At 43.3% G+C, this 19,606-nt stretch overlaps 1 protein-coding gene across 8 annotated transcripts in view; it reads left to right on the plus strand.

The window, feature by feature from the left end:
- The window catches only part of LOC112265846 (receptor-type tyrosine-protein phosphatase U-like), a 275,257-nt gene that overhangs the window by 91,676 nt on the left and 163,975 nt on the right, over positions 1-19,606 (plus strand). For all 8 annotated transcript variants that reach the window (XM_042295481.1, XM_042295482.1, XM_042295484.1 and 5 more), the window contains exon 2: positions 11,584-11,712. In XM_042295481.1, coding sequence (XP_042151415.1) covers positions 11,584-11,712 — 129 coding nt within the window. The remainder of the gene's footprint in view (positions 1-11,583; positions 11,713-19,606) is intronic.

Consider the following 19,606-nt stretch of genomic DNA (forward strand, 5'->3'; position numbering starts at 1 on the left):
CCCTATCTTTCAAAGATAAATCGTAAAAATCCAAATAACATCTCAGATCTTCATTGTAAACGGTTTAAACATTGTTTCCCATGCTTGTTCAATGAACCATAAACAATTAATGAACATGTACCTGTGGAACGGTCATTAAGACACTAACAGCTAACAGATGGTAGGCAATTAAGGTCACAGTTATGAAAACTTAGGACACTAAAGAGGCCTTTCTACTGACTCTGAAAACACCAAAAGAAAGATGCGCAGGGTCCCTGCTCATCTGCGTGAACGTAACTTAGGCATGCTGCAAGGAGGCATGAGGACTGCAGATGTGGCCAGGGCAATAAATTGCAATGTCCGTGCTGTGAGATGCCTAAGACAGCGATACAGGGAGACAGGACAGACAGATGATCGTCCTTGCAGTGGCAGACCATGTATAACAACACCTGCACAGGATCGGTACATCCGAAACATCACACCTGCGGGACAGGTACAGGTACAACAACTGCCCGAGTTGCCCCACGAATGCACAATCCCTACATAAGTGCTCAGACTGTCCGCAATAGGCTGAGAGAGGCTGGACTGAGGGCTTGTAGGCCTGTTTTAAGGCAGGTCCTCATCAGACATCACAGGCAACAACTTCACCTATGGGCAAAAACCCACCATCACTGGACCAGACAGGACTGTCAAAAAGTGCTCTTCAGTCCCACTTTTCACACCAGGGGTGATGGTCGGATTTGCGTTTATCGTCGAAGGAATGCGCGTTACACCGAGGCCTGTATTCTGGAGCGGGATCGATTTGGAGGTGGAGGGTCCGTCATTGTCTGGGGCGGTGTGTCACAGCATCATCAGACTGAGCTTGGTGTCATTGCAGGCAATCTCAACGCTGTGCATTATAGGGAAACCATCCAGCTCCTCATGTGGTACCCTTCCTGCAGACTCATCCTGACATGACCCTCCAGCATGACAATGCCATACTGCCATACTGCCATACCAGCCATACTGCTCGTTCTGTGCGTGATTTCCTGCAAGACAGGAATGTCAGTGTTCTGCCATGACCAGCGAAGAGCCCGGATCTCAATCCCATTGAGCACGTCTGGGACCTGTTGGATCGAAGGTGAGGGCTACGGCCATTCCCCCCAGAAATGTCCGGGAACATGCAGGTGCCTTGGTGGAAGAGTGGGGTAACATCTCACAGCAAATCTGGTGCAGTCCATGAGGAGGAGATGCACTGCAGTACTTAATGCAGCTTGGTGGCCACATCAGATACTGACTGCTACTTTAGATTTTAACCCCCAACCCCCTTTGTTCAGGGACACATGTTAAGTTTGCTGAAAAAAAATGCAGTTGACAGTGAGAGGATGTTTCTTTTTTTGCTGAGTTTATATATAAATGTATATATATATTCTCGCATTTTGTTACGTTACAGCCTCATTCTGAAATGGATTAAATACATGATTTCCTCATCATTTACACACTATGTCCCATAATGACAAAGTGAAAACAGGTTTTTAGATTTTTTTGCAAACGTATTAAAAATAAAAAACAGAAATACCTTATTTACGTAAGTATTCAGACCCTTTGCTATGAGACTCGAAAGTGAGCTCAGGTGCATCCTGTTTCCTTTGATTATCCTTGAGATGTTTTTAAAACTTGGTTGGAGTCCACTTATGGTAAATTAAATTGATTGGACATGATTTGGAAAGGCACACACCTGTCTATATAAGGTCCCACAGTTGACAGTGCATGTCAGAGCAAAAACCAAGCCATGAGGTCAAATAAATTGTCCGTTGAGCTCCGAGACCAGATTGTGTCAAAGCACAGATCTGGGGAAGTGTACCAAAACATTTCTGCTTCATTAAAGGTCCCCAAGAACACAGTGGCCTCCATAATTTTTAAATGAAAGAAGTTTGGAACCACCAAGACTCTTCCAAGAGCTGGCTGCCCGGCCAAACTGAGCAATCGGGGGAGAATGGCCATGGTCAGGGAGGTGACCAAGAACCCGATGGTCACTCTGAGAGAGGTCCAGAGTTCCTCTGTGAAGATGGGAGAGCCTTACAGAAGACCAATCATCTCTGCAGCAGTATACCAATCAGGCCTTAATGTTAGAGTGGCCAGACAAAGCCATTACTCAGTAAAATGCACATGACAGCCCGCTTGGAGTTTGCCAAAAGCACCTAAAAGACTCTCAGACCATGAGAAACTAGATTCTCTGGTCTGATGAAACCAAGATTGAACTCTTTGTCCTGAATGCCAAGCATCACGCTTGGAGGAAACCTAGCACCATCCCTACGGTGAAACATATTGGTGGCAGCATCATGCTGTGGGGATGTTGTTCAGTGGCAGGGACTGGGAGACTAGTCAGGATCGAGGGAAAGATGAACAGAGCAAAGTACAGAGAGATTCTTGATGAAAAAAATCAAGGGGTCTGAATACTTTCCGAATGCACTGTAGTTACAGCTTTGGAGAAAATTACGAGAACACTGCAACATTATCAGTTTCTCTGGTTTTACTATTTATAGGTACTGTATGTGTTTGGGTAAAATGAACATTTTTATTTTATTCTATAAACTATTGACAACATTTCTTCCTTATTCCAAATAAAAATATTGTAATTTAGAGCATTACTTTGCAGAAAATGGCAACTGGTCAAAAAAGAAAAAAAAAGTGCAATGTTGTCAGACCTCAAATAATGCAAAGAAAGTAAGTTAATATTCATTTCTAAAGAACACAATACTCATGTTTTAACTCAGGAAGAGTTCAGAAATCAATATTTGGTCGAATAACCCTGATTTTCAATCACAGCTTTCATGTGTCTTGGCATGCTCGCCACCAGTCTTTCACATTGATGTTGGGTGACTTTATGCCACTCCTGGCGCAAAAGTTCAAGCAGCTCGGCTTTGTTTGATGGCTTGTGACCATCCATCTTCCACTTGATCACATTCCAGAGGTTTTCAATGGGGTTCAGGTCTGGAGATTGGGCTGGCCATGACAGGGTCTTAATCTGGTGGTCCTCCATCCACACCTTGATTGACCTTGCTGTGTGGCATAGAGTATTGTCCTGCTGGAAATCCTCAGAGGTGGGGAACATTGTCAGAGCAGAAGGAAGCATGTTTTCTTCCAGGACAACCTTGTTCTTGGCTTGATTCATGCGTCCTTCACAAAGACAAACCTGCCCGATTCCAGCCTTTTGATGCACCCCCAGATCATCACCGATCCTCCTCCAAATTTCACAGTGGGTGCGAGACCAAGAGAGGCCTACAAGCCACAGTGTCTCGCAACCACTGTGAAATTTGGTGGAGGATTGGTAGTAAATTGTAAAACCAGAGAAACTGATAATTTTGCAGTGGTCTCTTAATGTTTTCCAGAGGTGCATATATACAGTATCAGTCAAATGTTTGGACACACCTCTATGATAAAACTGGCTCTCGTGAGGACCACCACAGGAAAGGAAGACCCAGAGTTACATAGTTACCAGCCTCTGAAATTGCAGCACAAATAAACGCTTCACAGAGTTCAAGTAACAGACTCACTGAAGCATGCATGACTGTGTGGTCACACTCTCCGTAGCCAATGTGAGCCGTACATTCACAAAGGCGGCTAGACGGATCACCAGGACGTTGTCCGCATGCTCGGACCAACTGGCAAGTGTTTTCACTGACATTTTCAATCTCTCCCTGACCGAGTCAGTAATACCTACAGTTTATCTTTCAAACAGACCACCATAGTCCCTGTGCTCAAGTAAGCGAAGGTAACCTTCTGCCCCGTAGCACTCACTTCGGTAGTGCTTTGAAAGGCTGGTCATGGCTCACATCAACATCATCATGTCGGAAACACAAGACACACTTCAATTAGCATACCGCCCGAACATATAGTGAGGGAAAAAAGTATTTGATCCCCTGCTGATTTTGTACGTTTGCCCACTGACAAAGAAATGATCAGTCTATAATTTTAATGGTAGGTTTATTTGAATAGTGAGAGACAGAATAACAATAAAAAAATCCAGAAAAAAGCATGTCAAAAATGTTATAAATTGATTTGCATTTTAATAAGGGAAATAAGTATTTGACCCCCTCTCAATCAGAAAGATTTTTGGCTCCCATTTGTCTTTTATACAGGTAACGAGCTGAGATTAGGAGCATACTCTTAAAGAGAATGGTCCTAAAATCTCAGTTTGTTACCTATATAAAAGACACCTGTTCACAGAAGCAATCAATCAATCAGATTCCAACCTCTCCACCATGGCCAAGACCAAAGAGCTCTCCAAGGATGTCAGGGACAAGATTGTAGACCTACACAAGGCTGGAATGGGCTACAAGACCATCGCCAAGCAGCTTGGTGAGAAGGTGACAACAGTTGGTGCGATTATTCGCAAATGGAAGAAACACAAAAGAACTGTCAATCTCCCTCGGCCTGGGGCTCTATGCAAGATCTCACCGCGTGGAGTTGCAATGATCATGAGAGCGGTGAGGAATCAGCCCAGAACTACACGGGAGGATCTTGTCAATGATCTCAAGGCAGCTGGGACCATAGTCACCAAGAAAACAATTGGTAACACACTACGCCGTGAAGGACTGAAATCCTGTTTTCCTACTATTTTCCCTCATTGTATCCATGGATCACACAATCTCAATCACAGGCCACACTGCCCTATCCCACCTGGATAAAAGGAACACCTATGTGAAAATGCTCTTCATTGACTACAGCTCAGCGTTCAACACCATATGTGTCAGGACAACAACCTCTCCCTCAATGTGAGCAAGACAAAGGAGCTGATCGTGGATTATAGGAAAAGGAGGGCTGAACAGGCCCCCATTAACATCAATGGGGCTGAAGTGGAGCAGGTCGAGAGTTTCAAGTTCCGTGGTGTCTACATCACCAACTAACTATTATCAAATCAAATCAAATTGTATCGGTCACTTACACATGGTTAGCAGATGTTAATGCAAGTGTAGTGAAATGCTTGTGCTTCAAGTTTCGACCGTGCAGTAATATCTAACAAGTAATCTAACAATTTCACAACAACTACCTTATACACACAAGTGATGCGTTGTGCAGACCTCACCAGCCTCATTACCCTCTGGAGATCCTTACAGTTGTGGGCGGAGCAGTTACCAGGCAGGGATACAGCCAGACAGGATGCTCTCGATTGTGCATCTGTAAAAGGTTGTGTTTTCGATTGTTTTCGGTGACAAGCCAAGCTACTGCCTCCTGAGGTGCTGTTGCGCCTTCTTCACCACGCTCTCTGTGTGGGTTGACTATTTCAGTGTGTCCGTGATGTATACGCCGAGGAACTTAAAACTTTCCACCTTCTCCACTACTGTCCCATTGATGTGGATAGGGGGGTGCTCCCTCTGCTGTTTCCTGAAGTCCATGATCATCTCCTTTGTTTTGTTGACGTTGAGTGTGAGGTTATTGTCCTGACACCACACTCCGAGGGTTCTCACCTCCTTCCTGTAGGTTGTCGTTGTTGGTAATCAAGCCTACCACCGTAGTGTCGTCTGAAGATGATTGAGTTGGAGGCGTGCATGGCGACGCGGTGAAGGAGAGCCTGCAGGTTTTGGTAGTGGGCCGTGTCAGTGGCACTGTATTGTCCTCAAAGCAAGCAAAGAAGTTATTTAATTTGTCTGGGAGCAAGACGTCGGTGTCCGCGACGGGGCTGGTTTTATTTTTATAATCCGTGATTGACTGTAGACCCTGCCACATACATCTTGTGTCTGAGCCGTTGAATTGCAACTCTACGTTGTCTCTATACTGATGCTTTGCTTGTTTGATTGCCTTTTGACTAGTACTGTATATATCACTTTCTGTCCATCTCATCCTGTCATCTTCCTCCTGTCCTCCACTTTGTCTTCTCATCTTCTCCTCTCCTGCCTTTGATGAGTTGTGTTTGGAAGGTGGCCAGTTTAATACAGCTGGTTCGTTCTATATTTGTCCAAGCTTTCCAGTATATATTGGGCTGAGCTGATTCAGTTGATGGTTATTTTAAGTTTTTCAATAAGCCTACGGTAGATACACAATTTGGCGGGCGCTGAAATCTGAAAGCAGTGAAAGAGATAGGAATAGCAAATTCTAATTTCATACATTCATGTTTTATTATGTAGTAAAAAAAATCTATTTTGTAGGGATTGGATGGTACGTGTGATTCTAGTTGATATGCCACTGTTGGCGTGGAGTTATGTGTGATCAGAGATGGCAGCGGTCGAGGCGTCCTTCAGTCTCTGATCCTGAGGCAGTCATTAAGTTGAAATAACCAATGTCCTTTGAGATGAATCATTCCCGATTGTGTGTTTTAGTTATTCACATTTGTAGTTAGTCACATTTGTTTTAACAGGATTATAAGCTGTTGCCAGGAAATAGTGTGTGGGTGGGGGGGTGGGTTAGAGGAAGAGATAAGGAAGCTTCAGGATGTTGTGTTTTATCTACAGGGTCTACAAGCTGGGGATGTTGTTCAACATTTTGCCTCTCGTACCTTAAAGTTCAGAGGCATCTTTTCTTACAGACTTATTTCTATTCATACCGCTTTGTTCTCTCTCTCTCTCTCTCTCTCTACTACCTCTAAGACATGTCAGCAGCGACAGCTAGGGGCTTAATGAAGTTATTGTGGGCCCTTTCCAACCATGTAAAAGGTAGCCCCATCGGTGTGTGATTCAATGTTTTCAATCTGTATGTTTACAACCTGATCTGTGTGTGTGTTTGTGTACGTGTGTGTGAGTGTGTGGCCGTGTGCTATCTGTTCAATTAGCTAAAGACTAATGGCTGCCACATGGGGAGAGAATGGCACTTTGGTTGCTGTTGTCTCTGGACAGTTTAAACGTCAGAAAGTGATCTGCTATCACGGCTCAGGCTAAGACCCAGATGCAGACACAGGAGGCGGATTGTACGAGTCTCAGAGTTTATTACAATACAAGGGGCAGGCAATCGTTAGGTCAAGGAAGGCAAAGAGTCATAATCTAAATCAGAGTCAGGCAGGTACAGTCCGGCAGTGAGGATCAGGGTCAGGACAGGCAGAAAAGTCAGAACTGGGAAGACTAGAAAAAGCAAAAACTAGCGTACCTGAACACGCTGGTAGGACTCGATGGGACAAGACGAACAAAACGCAGGTATAAATAAACATAAGGTAATGGGAGACACCTGGTGGGGGTTGGAAACAATCACAAGACAGGTGAAACAGATCAGGGTGTGTCACGTTCTGACTTTTATTTCCTTTGTTTTGTCTTTATTTAGTATGGTCAGGGCGTGAGTTGGGGTGGGCAGTCTATGTTAGTTTTTCTATATTTTCTATTTCTGTGTTTGGCCTGATTCGGTTCTCAATCAGAGGCAGCTGTCTATCGTTGTCCCTGATTGAGAACCATATTTAGGTAGCCTGTTTTCCGTGTGAGTGTTTGGTACACACGATACTGTTTTGGTTTTCGTTCGTTCACTTTATTGTTTTGTATTTCAGTGTTCAGTTCGTTTCATTAAATATTACATCATGAACACTTACCACGCTGCGCTTTGGTCCTCCTCTCTATCTCCATATGACATACGTTACATCTGGTCTGTTTTCTGTTATTAGTAAACACACATTCATAATTTATTCTTACAATCCTTTCCACTGTTAATTTTAGCAAAAATTACAGAAGTTTGTCATAATTTTGTTCATGTGAATATTTAATTGGATTACTCGGCTCAGACACACACACACCTTAGATACATACAAATGACTGTTCTAATTGCATGGATTAGGCTTTACGTTGCATGAAAAGCTCATTTGGGCACATTGTGTGTGTGTGTGTAGCAGAGGAGCATAGGAAAGAAGAGTTAATGAGGGAATTCAGTGGAACGTATCTGATGGTGACATTCACTTCCTGAAACCAAGCAAGGCGTCCTCCATGGAGGAGATACTTTTTATAAGGCTAAGCCATGGGTAATGCCTTCCCTCTCCTCCTCGTCTTCCTCTCAATTTCTCCTCCTCCTCTACTTTTCCTCTCCACAGCCTGAGCAGGGGATGGCTAGCACAACAACCAGCAATTAAGCTGCTTACACACCCGGAAACACACAGATCACTGGCAGATACAGGGAGGAGGGGAAAAGGGGATGAGGGCAGGGACAGGGAGGAGATTGGGGGGGATACGTGTTAGTCAGTTGGAAGAAAAGGGGGAAAGTAGTCCCCAAATTAGCAGACCAGAGGAGAAAGAGAAACTGTCTTGGTTGTTTATTGCAAAGGGAATGCTTTCTGCCAGCTTACTGTTTCAAACACGATAAAAGTTAGTCCAGATTAAAAAACAAAATAGACGGGTTTCCCAAACAGAACACAAAGGAGAACAAGGGCGACTGGTGTGTGTGTACGTGTGTTTCGGCCAGCTAGGCGGGATGCCTTTTAAGCAGGGCCTGGCATAGATTCAGAGTGGCTCTTTAACACGAGTCCTGTTCAGTGTTCTGCTCCTGCCAAGGCCTAATATGATCAGTTAGCACGATGGCAGCACGATGGTGTAGCTGGGCGACAGCTAGCTTCCTTCCTCCTCTGGGTACATTGACTTCAATACAAATTCTAGGAGGCTCATCGTTCCCACCCCCTTCCATAGACTTACACAGTAATTATGACAACTACCAGAGGAGGTCCTCCAGCACATCAGAGCTCTTGCAACATGAACTTACATGTCCACCCAATCAAAGGATCAGATAATTAATTTAGTACTGAAAGCATAAGCTACAGCTAGCTTGCACTGCAGTGTATAAAATGTGGTGAGTAGTTGATTCAAAGAGAGAGAAAAACAATAGTTTAACCATTTTTAATAAATTAATATCTTTGAAGATGAAGGAGAAGCAAGAGAGAAATAGAGAGAGAGTGTGTCATTTTTTCTCTCACTTTTTTTCACCTTCAGTTTCACTTAACGTTACTTAGCTAGCAAATGCAGCTAGATAGTTTAGCCTACTGAAACACCCAGCTCAAACAAAATGATCCTATGATAGCTAGCTGGCTATGACTTCCAACATAACACTGGAACCTCGTAGAAAGAGGAGGAAGGGAAGCGCTACTAAGGTACACAATAGTACATTTTGGTAGATAGAAGGTGCTCTTTGGTAAAAGGGGTAAATTGGTCATCAAAAAGAAAGGAGGACCAAGGCATTCTTCATATAATTAATTAAAATGCCTTTATTAGTATGGCATGTTTAATAGAAACAACGTTTTTTTTAAACCGACACGTTTCAGCTGCATGGCCTTTGTCAGGGAGTACAAAAAACAAAAAAAAAGGAATACAATGTCCTCTTTTGAACAGCTTTTCCAATTAGCCCTAATTGGAAGAGGGAGTGGTTAATGACATAACTTTAGCTAATATTGTGACAATGATGTAGGTTGTTTGTAGATGTTTCGCTTGGATAATTAGAGTATCATGTAGTAGCCTAAACCGCTGTTACATTGAACTGGGTAAATGGAATATGAATGACAGTCATCCAATATGCTGTAATAGAAGGCCAAAACGTTTCCTCATCTTAAATGGCACCGACCACCACTGCTGTGCACAATATGTCATGTTATGTATTGTCCATTATTTGGGCATAGTAGATATGCAGCATTTAGCGATTGTGTTTCATGTAGGACCATTGTGTTCTCGGTTATTATGTAGCTCCTGGCTTTAAAGCCTGTGGTTGATATGATTAGAGCTGAGAGAGGGTACTATGAATTGGGATGATGAGCTTGACAGGGTGGTAAAGGTCACCTTCACTCACTGTCTGGCTGAGAGCCCCCCCCATGCTCACACGCACCCTCCCCGCCATCCCCATCAGCTGTGATGGTGCCACGACCTCCCTCCTCTGGCACCACCGCCTGTCATCTCAACCCTATTTCAGTGACCTGTAGCCGGTCTGCTATTTTCACACCACAGGGCTAATGGGGCCAAATGACCATGGCTCTTTCCCAAATGGCACCCTATTCCCTATGAGCCCTGGTCAAAAGTAGTGCACTATATAGGGTGACATTTGGAATGCAGACCATTGATTTCCCAGGGGAAAATGAACAGGAGGACAAAAGAGGTACACTCAGCCAGACCTGGTCATGGGGCTCCTACACTCAGCCAGACCCTGTCACCATGATGCAATACCACCTAGACTACCACTATTACATGTTATTTGAACAGAAAATATGGCTTTTAGCTGGTCGAAATCTACAGTTTTTTGATGTAGGCATTTAATAGTCTGCCTGTGATGATGTCATGTGAGTGCCCATAGTGGCAGTGCTGCTGTTGTCCCTCTAATAGAGCTCATTATTCATTGTGTCTTTGAGAACAATTTTCTCTTACACTTCCCAAAGAAAACAGTAAAGCTACGAGGTATGGATTTTCTTTGTCATTTCATTGATCCCCTCAAAAAAGTGGTACCCGAACAAAAACAAACTCAGAAATATTAATTTTTTCAGTTATTTACTGTATGTACACTACATGACCAAAAGTATGTGGACACCTGCTTGACGAACATCTCATTCCATTATCATGGGCATTCATATGGAGTTGGTCCCCCCTTTGCTGCTATAACAGCCTTCACTCTTCTGGGAAGGCTTTCTGCTAGATGTTGGAACATGGCTGTGGGGACTTGCTTCCATTCAGCCACAAGAGCATTACTGATGTTGGGTGATTAGGCCTGGCTTGCAGTCGGCGTTCCAATTCCTCCCAAAGATGTTCGATGGGGTTGAAGTCAGGGCTCTGTGCAGGCCAGCCAAGTTCTTCCACACCGTTCTCAACAAACCATTTCTGTTTGGACCTCACTTTGTGCACAGGGGCCTTGTCATCCCCAAACTGTTGCTACAAAGTTGGAAGCACAGAGTCATCTAGAATCTCATTGTATGCTGTGGCGTTAAGAATTCCCTTCACTGGAACTAGAGCCTAGCCCGAACCATGAAAACCAGTCCCAGACCATTATTCCTTCTCCACCAAAATTTACAGTTGGCACTAGGCATTGGGGCAGGTAGCCAGATTAGTCTTTCAGACTGCCTGATGGTGAAGCGTGATTCATCACTCCAGAGAACGCGTTTCCACTGCTCCAGAGTCAACTCCAGCCGATGTTTGGCATTGCGCATGGTGATCTTAGGCTTGTTTGCAGCTGCTCTGCCATGGTAATCCATTTAATGAAGCTCCCGACTAACAGTTCTTGTTCTAACGTTGCTTCCAGAGGCAGTTTGGAACTTGGGAGTGAGTGTTGCAACCAAGGATTTGTATGCCCTACGCATTTCAGCACTCGGCGGTCCCGTTCTGGGATCTTTTATGGCCTACCACTTTGCGGCTGAGCCGTTGTTGCCACTTCACTATAACAGCACTTACAGTTGACCGAGGAAGCTCTTCAGTAATGCCAATGTTTGTCTATGGAGATTGAATGGCTGTGTGCTCGATTTTATACACCTATCAGCAATGGGTGGGGATGAAATAGTCGAATGCACAAATTTGAAGGGGTGTCCACATACTTTTGTATATGTAGTGTATATTCTTCTAGCTTGAATAGCAGGGCAATAGACTTTGACCCACAAAGACTGTTTGAGTTTTAAATTGGTTGAACGCAATGGTAAATTATTTCTTCACTATTGAAGCCTTCTAATCACCACTTCCACTCTCTTTCTTTCCCCTACAGCTGGCTGTACCTTTGACGAGGACTCCGACCCTGGGCTGTGTGAGTACAAGCAGGGACAGGAGGACGACTTTGACTGGCAGCTGATGAGGACATACAACTGGCCACACACCTCCCCAGACCTGCTGCGAGGTAAATCTCAACGCTGTTCCAATGTGGTTTATAACCTTAGGTCTTCATCTTCCTATGTTTCTGATTCATTTAATTGCATTTCTGATGTATGTTTTAGCAAAGGATCCCAGAAACTCTATCCCCTTGTCCAAATGCACACTTCACAGTGCCACAGCCATACTCTTTGTTGTGGATTATTGGGACAGTTGGACTATGTTGTTTGGGCCTAGGGCTGTGGCGGTCATGACATTTTGTCAGCTGGTTATTGTCATGCAAAAGACTGCCGGTCTCATGGTAATTGGCCATTAATTAACATGAACAACTTTAGCATCTCCAGGCCATGTATACTAGCCACATACAAGCTGCTGATGTGTTCCTTTGGAACATCTGCATTTAAAAGTCTAATAAATCAATGTGATTTACACCATCACAATAAATCCATTTATTTTAGTCATGACAGGAAAAGAAACAGCAACTTCTCACCATTAAAAGTCAGGTCTAAAGTGAAGAATGATTAAGTGCGCATGTAAAGTGGCTATGTTGAGCGTAAAAGTGATCATTTGAAACAGGCCTGATAAGCTAGATTTAGAGTTATTTGGCAGCTTTAGTTGTGAACGATACAAAACATTAGAATGTCTTAGAAATCAAAATATGGGCTGCACGGTGCAACTATTGGCTAAGATGGTGCTCTGTTCCTTGCCTCAGGCTGCACAGCTGTTCTTTCATCAAGTGATCATATTTTCACCCATCAGACTATTCTCAATTTTATCTTGTCTTTACTAATATATCAAATTCTTTTTTAGAATGGCCCATTATCAAATGGGCAGGAACAGGGGTAGAGGAAAAAGGACATGTCATCGTATACTCGAATAGCAAATGGAAGCTGCTCGCTTTCCTGACGGTCCTTTTTTCAATAATGCTAGATAGGCTACTTCGGTTTTACAGCAGAGCTGAGCTTAATATGAGCAGCTACTGAAATAAATATAAGAACACTTATTTCACTTCATGCACCAAGCACTGTTTGAGGAACTGCTCAACAGGTAGAATTCCGCAAAAACTGTATGGCATGGGCTCGCCAACCTTGTTCCTCCACCTACCCAGAGCTTAATTTGGGAAACCAAGTGAAATCTGTTAGGGAAAATCCATAGTAACATGTATTCGCAAACAAAACATAATTCACTAAACTGTTGTCAGTCTGTCTGCGAGCTCAAGAACTGAATAAAGGAAAGGTAATGTGTCAGCCTATTAATTATGAAAATACAAAAAATGCCCAATTACTAGGCTATTCAAAATCATATATAAATTCACTATCATTGTAAGCTAACTGTAAGCTGCCCTGCACAATCAATGAACCAACAGCAACACTTACACTTGTGGATATACATTTTGGAGCATAATATCATTGTATTTTTATTTAACCTTTATTTAACCAGGTAGGCCAGTTGAGAACAAGTTCTCATTTACAACTGCGACCTGGCCAAGATAAAGCAAAGCAGTGCGACAAAAACAACAACACAGAGTTACACATAAACAAACGTACAATAACACAATGGAAGAATCTATGTACAGTGTGTGCAAATGTAGAAGAGTAGTGAGGTAAGGCAATAAATAGGCAGAGGTGAAATAATTACAATTTAGCATTAACACTGGAGTGATAGATGTGAAGATGATGATGTGCAAGTAGAGATACCGGGGTGCAAAAGAGCAAGAGGATAAGTAACAATATGGGGGTGAGATAATTGAGTGTTTTATTTACAGATTGGCTGTGTACAGGTACAGTGATCGGTAAGCTCCTCTGACAGCTGATGCTTAAAGTTAGAGAAGGAGATACAAGACTTCAACTTCAGTGATTTTTGCAGTTCGTTCCAATCATTGGCAGCAGAGAACTGGAAGGAAAGGCAGCCAAAGGTAGTGTTGTCTTTGGGGATGACCAGTGAAATATACCTTCTGGAGCGCGTGCTACGGGTGGGTGTTGCTATGGTACCAGTGAGCTGAGATTAAGCGGGGCTTTACCTAGCAGAGACTTATAGATGACCTGGAGCCAGTGGGTTTGGTGACGAATATGTAGTGAGGGCCAGCCAACGAGAGCATACAGGTCGCAGTGGTGGGTAGTATATGGGGATTTGGTTGTGCAGCATGAGGGTATGTTAGGCAGCATTAGTGAAGGAGGCTTTGTTGCGAAATAGTAAGCCGATTCTAGATTTGATTTTGTATTGGAGATGCTTAATGTGAGTCTGGAAGGAGAGTTTACAGTCTAAGCAGACACCTCGGTATTTGTAGTTGTCAACATATTCTAAGTCAGAACCGTCCAGAGTAGTGATGCTAGTCGGGCGGGAGGGTACGGGCAGCAATCGGTTGAAGAGCATGCACTTAGTTTTACTAGCATTTAAAGCAGTTGGAGGCCACAGAAGGATTGTTGTATGGGATTGAAGCTCGTTTGGAGGTTTGTTAGCACATTGTCGAAAGAAGGGCCAGATGTATACAGAATGACGTCGTCTGCGTAGAGGTGGATCAGAGAATCACCAGCAGCAAGAGCGACATCATTGATATTTACAGAGAAAAGAGTCGGACCGAGAATTGAACCCTGTGGCACCCCAATAGAGACTTCCAGAGGTCCGGACAACAAGCCCTCCAACAGGCCCTCCGTAATCCAGTCCATCCAGTATGCATAATAATACAGTCCACACTCAAAGGTGATTACACGCATTTGTTAACATTTTGAGTATAGGCTAATTTTGTTTCAGGCTTGGATAGTTTAAGGCTTTGATTGAGCCTAATTTAGTATGCTAGCTAGGTTTTGAAACAGGAGGGAAATAGAACTGTTGATTTGAGCCTACTGTAGGTGAGCATGCTATCTGGTTTACTATTTGGTATTACATGTAGCTGTTAGTATGCTATCTGTTGTACTGTTGATTAGAGCCTAAGTTAGTATGATAGATGTTGTACTGTTAATTTGAGCGTGCGTTAGTATGCTAGCTAGGTTTTGAAACAACAGGGGGTTGGTGCCACCTTAATTAGAGAGGACGGGCTCATAGTAATGGCTGGAAGGGAATAAATGGAATGGTATCAGACGGATCAAACACATAATTTCCATGGGATCAATGGAAGGGTATCAAATACATCAACAACATGTTTTCCATGTGTTTGATACCATTCCAGTCACTCCATTCCAGCAATTATTATGAGCTGTTCTCCCCTCAGCAGCCTGCTGTGTTTGAATCAGGAAAACAGGAAAACAGGCCCAACATTTCCATTAGCTCAGAGTCTGTTTCCATCATCCCCACACCACCAGGTGGCCTCTCTGCATGTGATCTATCGCTGTGAGTTAGTCATGCTTCAACAGGGGGCCAAGCCTCATTCACACACACACACACACACACACACACACACACACACACACACACACACACACACACACACACACACACACACACACTATCTTGTGGGGATCAAAGAACTGATTCCCATTCAAAATCCTATTTTCCCTAAACCTTAACCGTAACCCTAACCTTAACTCCAAACCTAACTTCTAAACCTAACCCCAACCCTAATTCTAACACAAACCCTAATTGTAACCATAAACCAAACAAACCCTAAGCCTAAAATAGCCTATTTCATTGTGAAGACTGGTGAAACATCCCCACTTGTCTGTGGACTTCTTGTCCCCAAAAGGATTGTAAAACTAAACACACACACACACACACACATACTCACACACACGCGCGCGCTCTGGGGCCCTTACCTTATTACGTGCACATATTTGCTGCAAACATACAATATGCATGTTTATTTAAAGCTTCCTGCCACCGTAGCGGGAAATGGTGTGTATGAGCTTCTCCACGCCTCAGAGAAACTGTCCATGTGCTTGCTCCACATGTTATAATGGGATATTTGTGTGTGTGTGTGTAGCGTAGGAAATGGGCCCTGCAGAGCATCCGGATTCTGCATAATGCATCTGCTGCGTTATTAAACTGCTGTGTTATTGTTTCCACTGTTTTGGGCACATACACACACCTTTCTCTGCTCCGGAGGCAGAACTGGTTTCGTTAACAAAATCCCTCCGTAGGATTGGCTGATTGGACATGGGTCACTGCTGATTGGGTCACAGTGCTGATTACACTTCCTGGTCTTCCTCAGGGGCCAGTAGTAGTAAAAACACAAACATTTTAATGTTCCTTTTTTTAATCTAATTTGTATCTTCCGATGGGTTAAATGTGGGATTGAAGTGGAGTGTGTGCTTGTGTGTCTTTAAAACTATATGAAATCAACTACTCTGTTGAGGGTTCTCCATGCTAAGTACCTATTGTGGGGGCTACTTGAGGCAGCAGCTAACAACCCACAACGCACAGGCTAAGATCACTTGATAGACAGACAACATTTTAGACAATTATTCAAGCTGCTTTGTGAGAGTGTATTTATTTATTCATGTTATGTGTAACAGTTGGTATCCATTTTCGGAATTTAAAAATGTATGTATGTCATTCATTGTGGCCATTTACTGGCGTTAAAATAAAACACATTATCAAGTGATATTTTTTTTTATGTTTTCTCTGTGAGAAAATTCAACCCCATTTGTGGTTGGTGTCTTTCATGAAAAGATCTTAGAGTATTTATCTTCAAATATATCAACATATCAACACTGCATCTATAGCCTTAACCATTGGGGATTTGTTTTTTGTGGTACTGTGAATGCTACAGCACATCTCTAACCCAAGAACTGTCCAAGGGTTTGAATTCCTCCAGAGCCGCTAAAGAGACTCTTATTGAGACAACAGCTTGGTTTATCTACCGGACACTGCTGCAGATTCATAATATAGATCACAGACCTAGAGACCACCAGCACACCAATGACATGGAAACACTGCAGCGATGGAGAGAGAGGGAGAGAGAGGATGAGAGGGAGGGAGAGAGAGGATGAGAGGGAGGGAGAGAGAGAATGAGAGGGAGAGAGCAAATGAGAGGGAGATAGAGAGAGAACGAGGGGGAGGTAAAGAGAGAGAAGGGCGGGAGAGAAAGAAGGGCAGGAACGAGAAAAGGGATGGGAGAGAGAGAAAAGGGCGAGAGAGAGAAAAGGGCGAGAGAGAGAAAAGAGGGAGGGAGAGAGGAAGCAAGACTATAGTTGTGGAGTATCGGGGACGTTACTGTCCCCTCCATACCCCTCTTCAGAGGCGTCATACCCATTAAAACGGAGGATTTCTGCATCAATTTTTTGGGATTAAAATATACAAAATACTATATACTGAGCAAAAATATAAATGCAACATGCAACAATTTCAATGATTTTACTGAGTTACTGTTCATATAAGGAAATCATTCAATTGAAATAAGTTAATTAGGCCCTAATATATGGATTTTACATTACTGGGCAGGGGCGCAGCCATTGGTGGGCCTGCGAGGGCATAGGCCCACCCACATAGGAGCCAGGCCCAGTCAATCAGACTTATTTTTTTCTCCACAAAGGGCTTTATTGCAGACAGAAATACTCCTCAGTTTCATCAGCTGTCCGGATGGCTGGTCTCAGACGATCCCATAGGTGAAGAAGCCGGATGTGGAGGTCCTGGGCTGGCTTGGTTACACCTGGTCTGCAGTTGTGAGGCTGGTTGGACGTACTACCAAATTCTCTAAAACAACATTGGAGGCGGTTTATGGTAGAGAAATTAACATTAAATCATCTGGCAACAGCTCTGGTGGACATTCCTAAAGTCAACATGCCAATTGCACGCTCCCTCAAAACTTGAGACATCTGTGGCTTTGGTGTTGTGTGACAAAACTGTACATAGTGGCCTTTTATTGTCCCCAGCACAAGGGGATTTTCATCGGCAGAGACTGGGAAACTGGTCAGAATTGAAGGAATGATGGATGGCGCTAAATACAGGGAAATTCTTGAGGGAAACTTGTTTCAGTCTTCCAGAGATTTGGGACTGGGATGGAGGTTCACCTTCCAGCAGGACAATGACCCTAAGCATACTGCTAAAACAACACTCGAGTGGTTTAAGTGAAAACATTTAAATGTCTTGGAATGGCCTAGTCAAAGCCCAGACCTCAATCCAATTGAGAAACAGTGGTATGACTTCAAGATTGCTATACACCAGCGGAAGGAGCTGGAGCAGTTTTGCCTTGAAGAATGGGCAAAAATCCCAGTGGATAGATGTGTCAAGCTTATAGAGACATACACCAAGAGAATTGCAGCTGTAATTGCTGCAAAAAGTGGCTTGACAAAGGGGGGTGAATAGTTTCGCACGCTCAAGTTTTCTGTTTTTTTTGTCTTATTTCTTGTTTGCTTCACAAGAACAAATATTTTGCATCTTTACAGTGGTAGGCATGTTGTGTAAATCAAATGATCCATTTTAATTCCAGGTTTTAAGAAAACAAAATAGGAAAAATGCCAAGGGGGTGAATACTTTCGCAAGGCACTGTACATCAAAAGTGATTTTTATACTCTCAAGTAATGATTTGAATGTACAATTGATATCAATTTGTTTGTGAATGTTATTAGAACATCACACATAGATGCAGCGTTTTTTTGTGCATATTTGTTGTGTATTTTGTTGTAGAGAATTCCAGCTAATGCTAGCTAGTAACTTACTGTGTCTGGTGGGGGGGTGTTCGTATATTTTGTACAGTGCGTGACTGCAGAGTTGAATGGTGAGGTGTGCATTGCATGACGTGCAATTTTGTGCTGTTTTTATCAGGTACATTGTGAAAATATTATATTGTAATTGCTGTAATATTTTGGTAACTACTGTACATTACCCAACGAACAAGCACCAAAGCAGTGGGTGTGAGTGCAGGGTTGGATGGTGAGCCGTGCATTGCATGACGTGCAATTTTGTGTTGTTTTTATCAGAATAAATCTCCATGACTGGTGCTACAAGTGGGAGTTTGTGTCGATGATTGATTTTACACAATGCAAGAAGAGTACTGTTACACGGACACCTTAAGCTGTGTGTGTGTGTGTGTGTGTGTGTGTGTGGGTGTGTGTGTGTGTGTGTGGGTGTGTGTCTGTCGTGCTGCAGAAGTCACTGCAGCCCTTGTTCAACATGCACTCTACTCACTACTCAACAAAGTGGTGGTGAGGGGCTAGCGAGGATCTTTGTCGAGAACATTCCTCTCAGTGTTCAAACGAAACGCGACACTGATCTCTCAGCAGCGCGGGGCGACATTACCCGGGCTTTCTCCCCCATCTGTCCCCCATCCTCCCCTTCTCTTCCCGCCCCTCCGTAGCAGCAGACTGAAGACAGGACGTTCCATGCACTTCACCGGCTTTGATGATCACTGACTTCAGAGTACAAAAACTACCTAGAGGTAGCAGAATGGCTCTCTGCATTTAAATGGCACATTACCAGAGTGCTATTACTCCCTGTTTGAACATAACATGACTCCTTGCCTCATTTGTATCCCCGTGTTCCATGGCTAGGTCATCTTTGAAGTATAGGTGTAGTAAATGTTTGTCCCAAATGTCACCCTATTCCCTATATAGTGCACTCCTTTTGATCAGAGCCCTATGAGTAGTGCACATCAAAGGGAATCAGTTGCCATTTGGGATGCAACCTCAGACAAGCATGTTCAGATGTTTTTTTCATTGCCTAGTACTCTAAAGGCATCTCCAGCCTTGCTTTGTGTTGTTGTGGGACGTTTAATGAGTAAATGTACCAATCCTAATAGGGTCTTAAGTTCCTCTAATAACAGGATTTAATGAGCAGTATTAGGATGTTAAGGAACATTTAATGTTTTTTCCGCTTGACAATTTATTTTTATGTTTAGTGCCCACACTGGTTGAAGAGGATTTTTTTTAAATTAGGCTATTACTTGTTATTTCCATGTTTTCCCCTTGTTATAGCATGTAGTGCCCAAAACTGCTGGCAAAATATTATACGGTAAACATTTATAATATTGTGTAATCAATTACATCCAA

The sequence above is a fragment of the Oncorhynchus tshawytscha genome, linkage group LG13 (assembly GCF_018296145.1).
Source record: "Oncorhynchus tshawytscha isolate Ot180627B linkage group LG13, Otsh_v2.0, whole genome shotgun sequence".
In the NCBI taxonomy this organism is placed as follows: domain Eukaryota; kingdom Metazoa; phylum Chordata; class Actinopteri; order Salmoniformes; family Salmonidae; genus Oncorhynchus; species Oncorhynchus tshawytscha.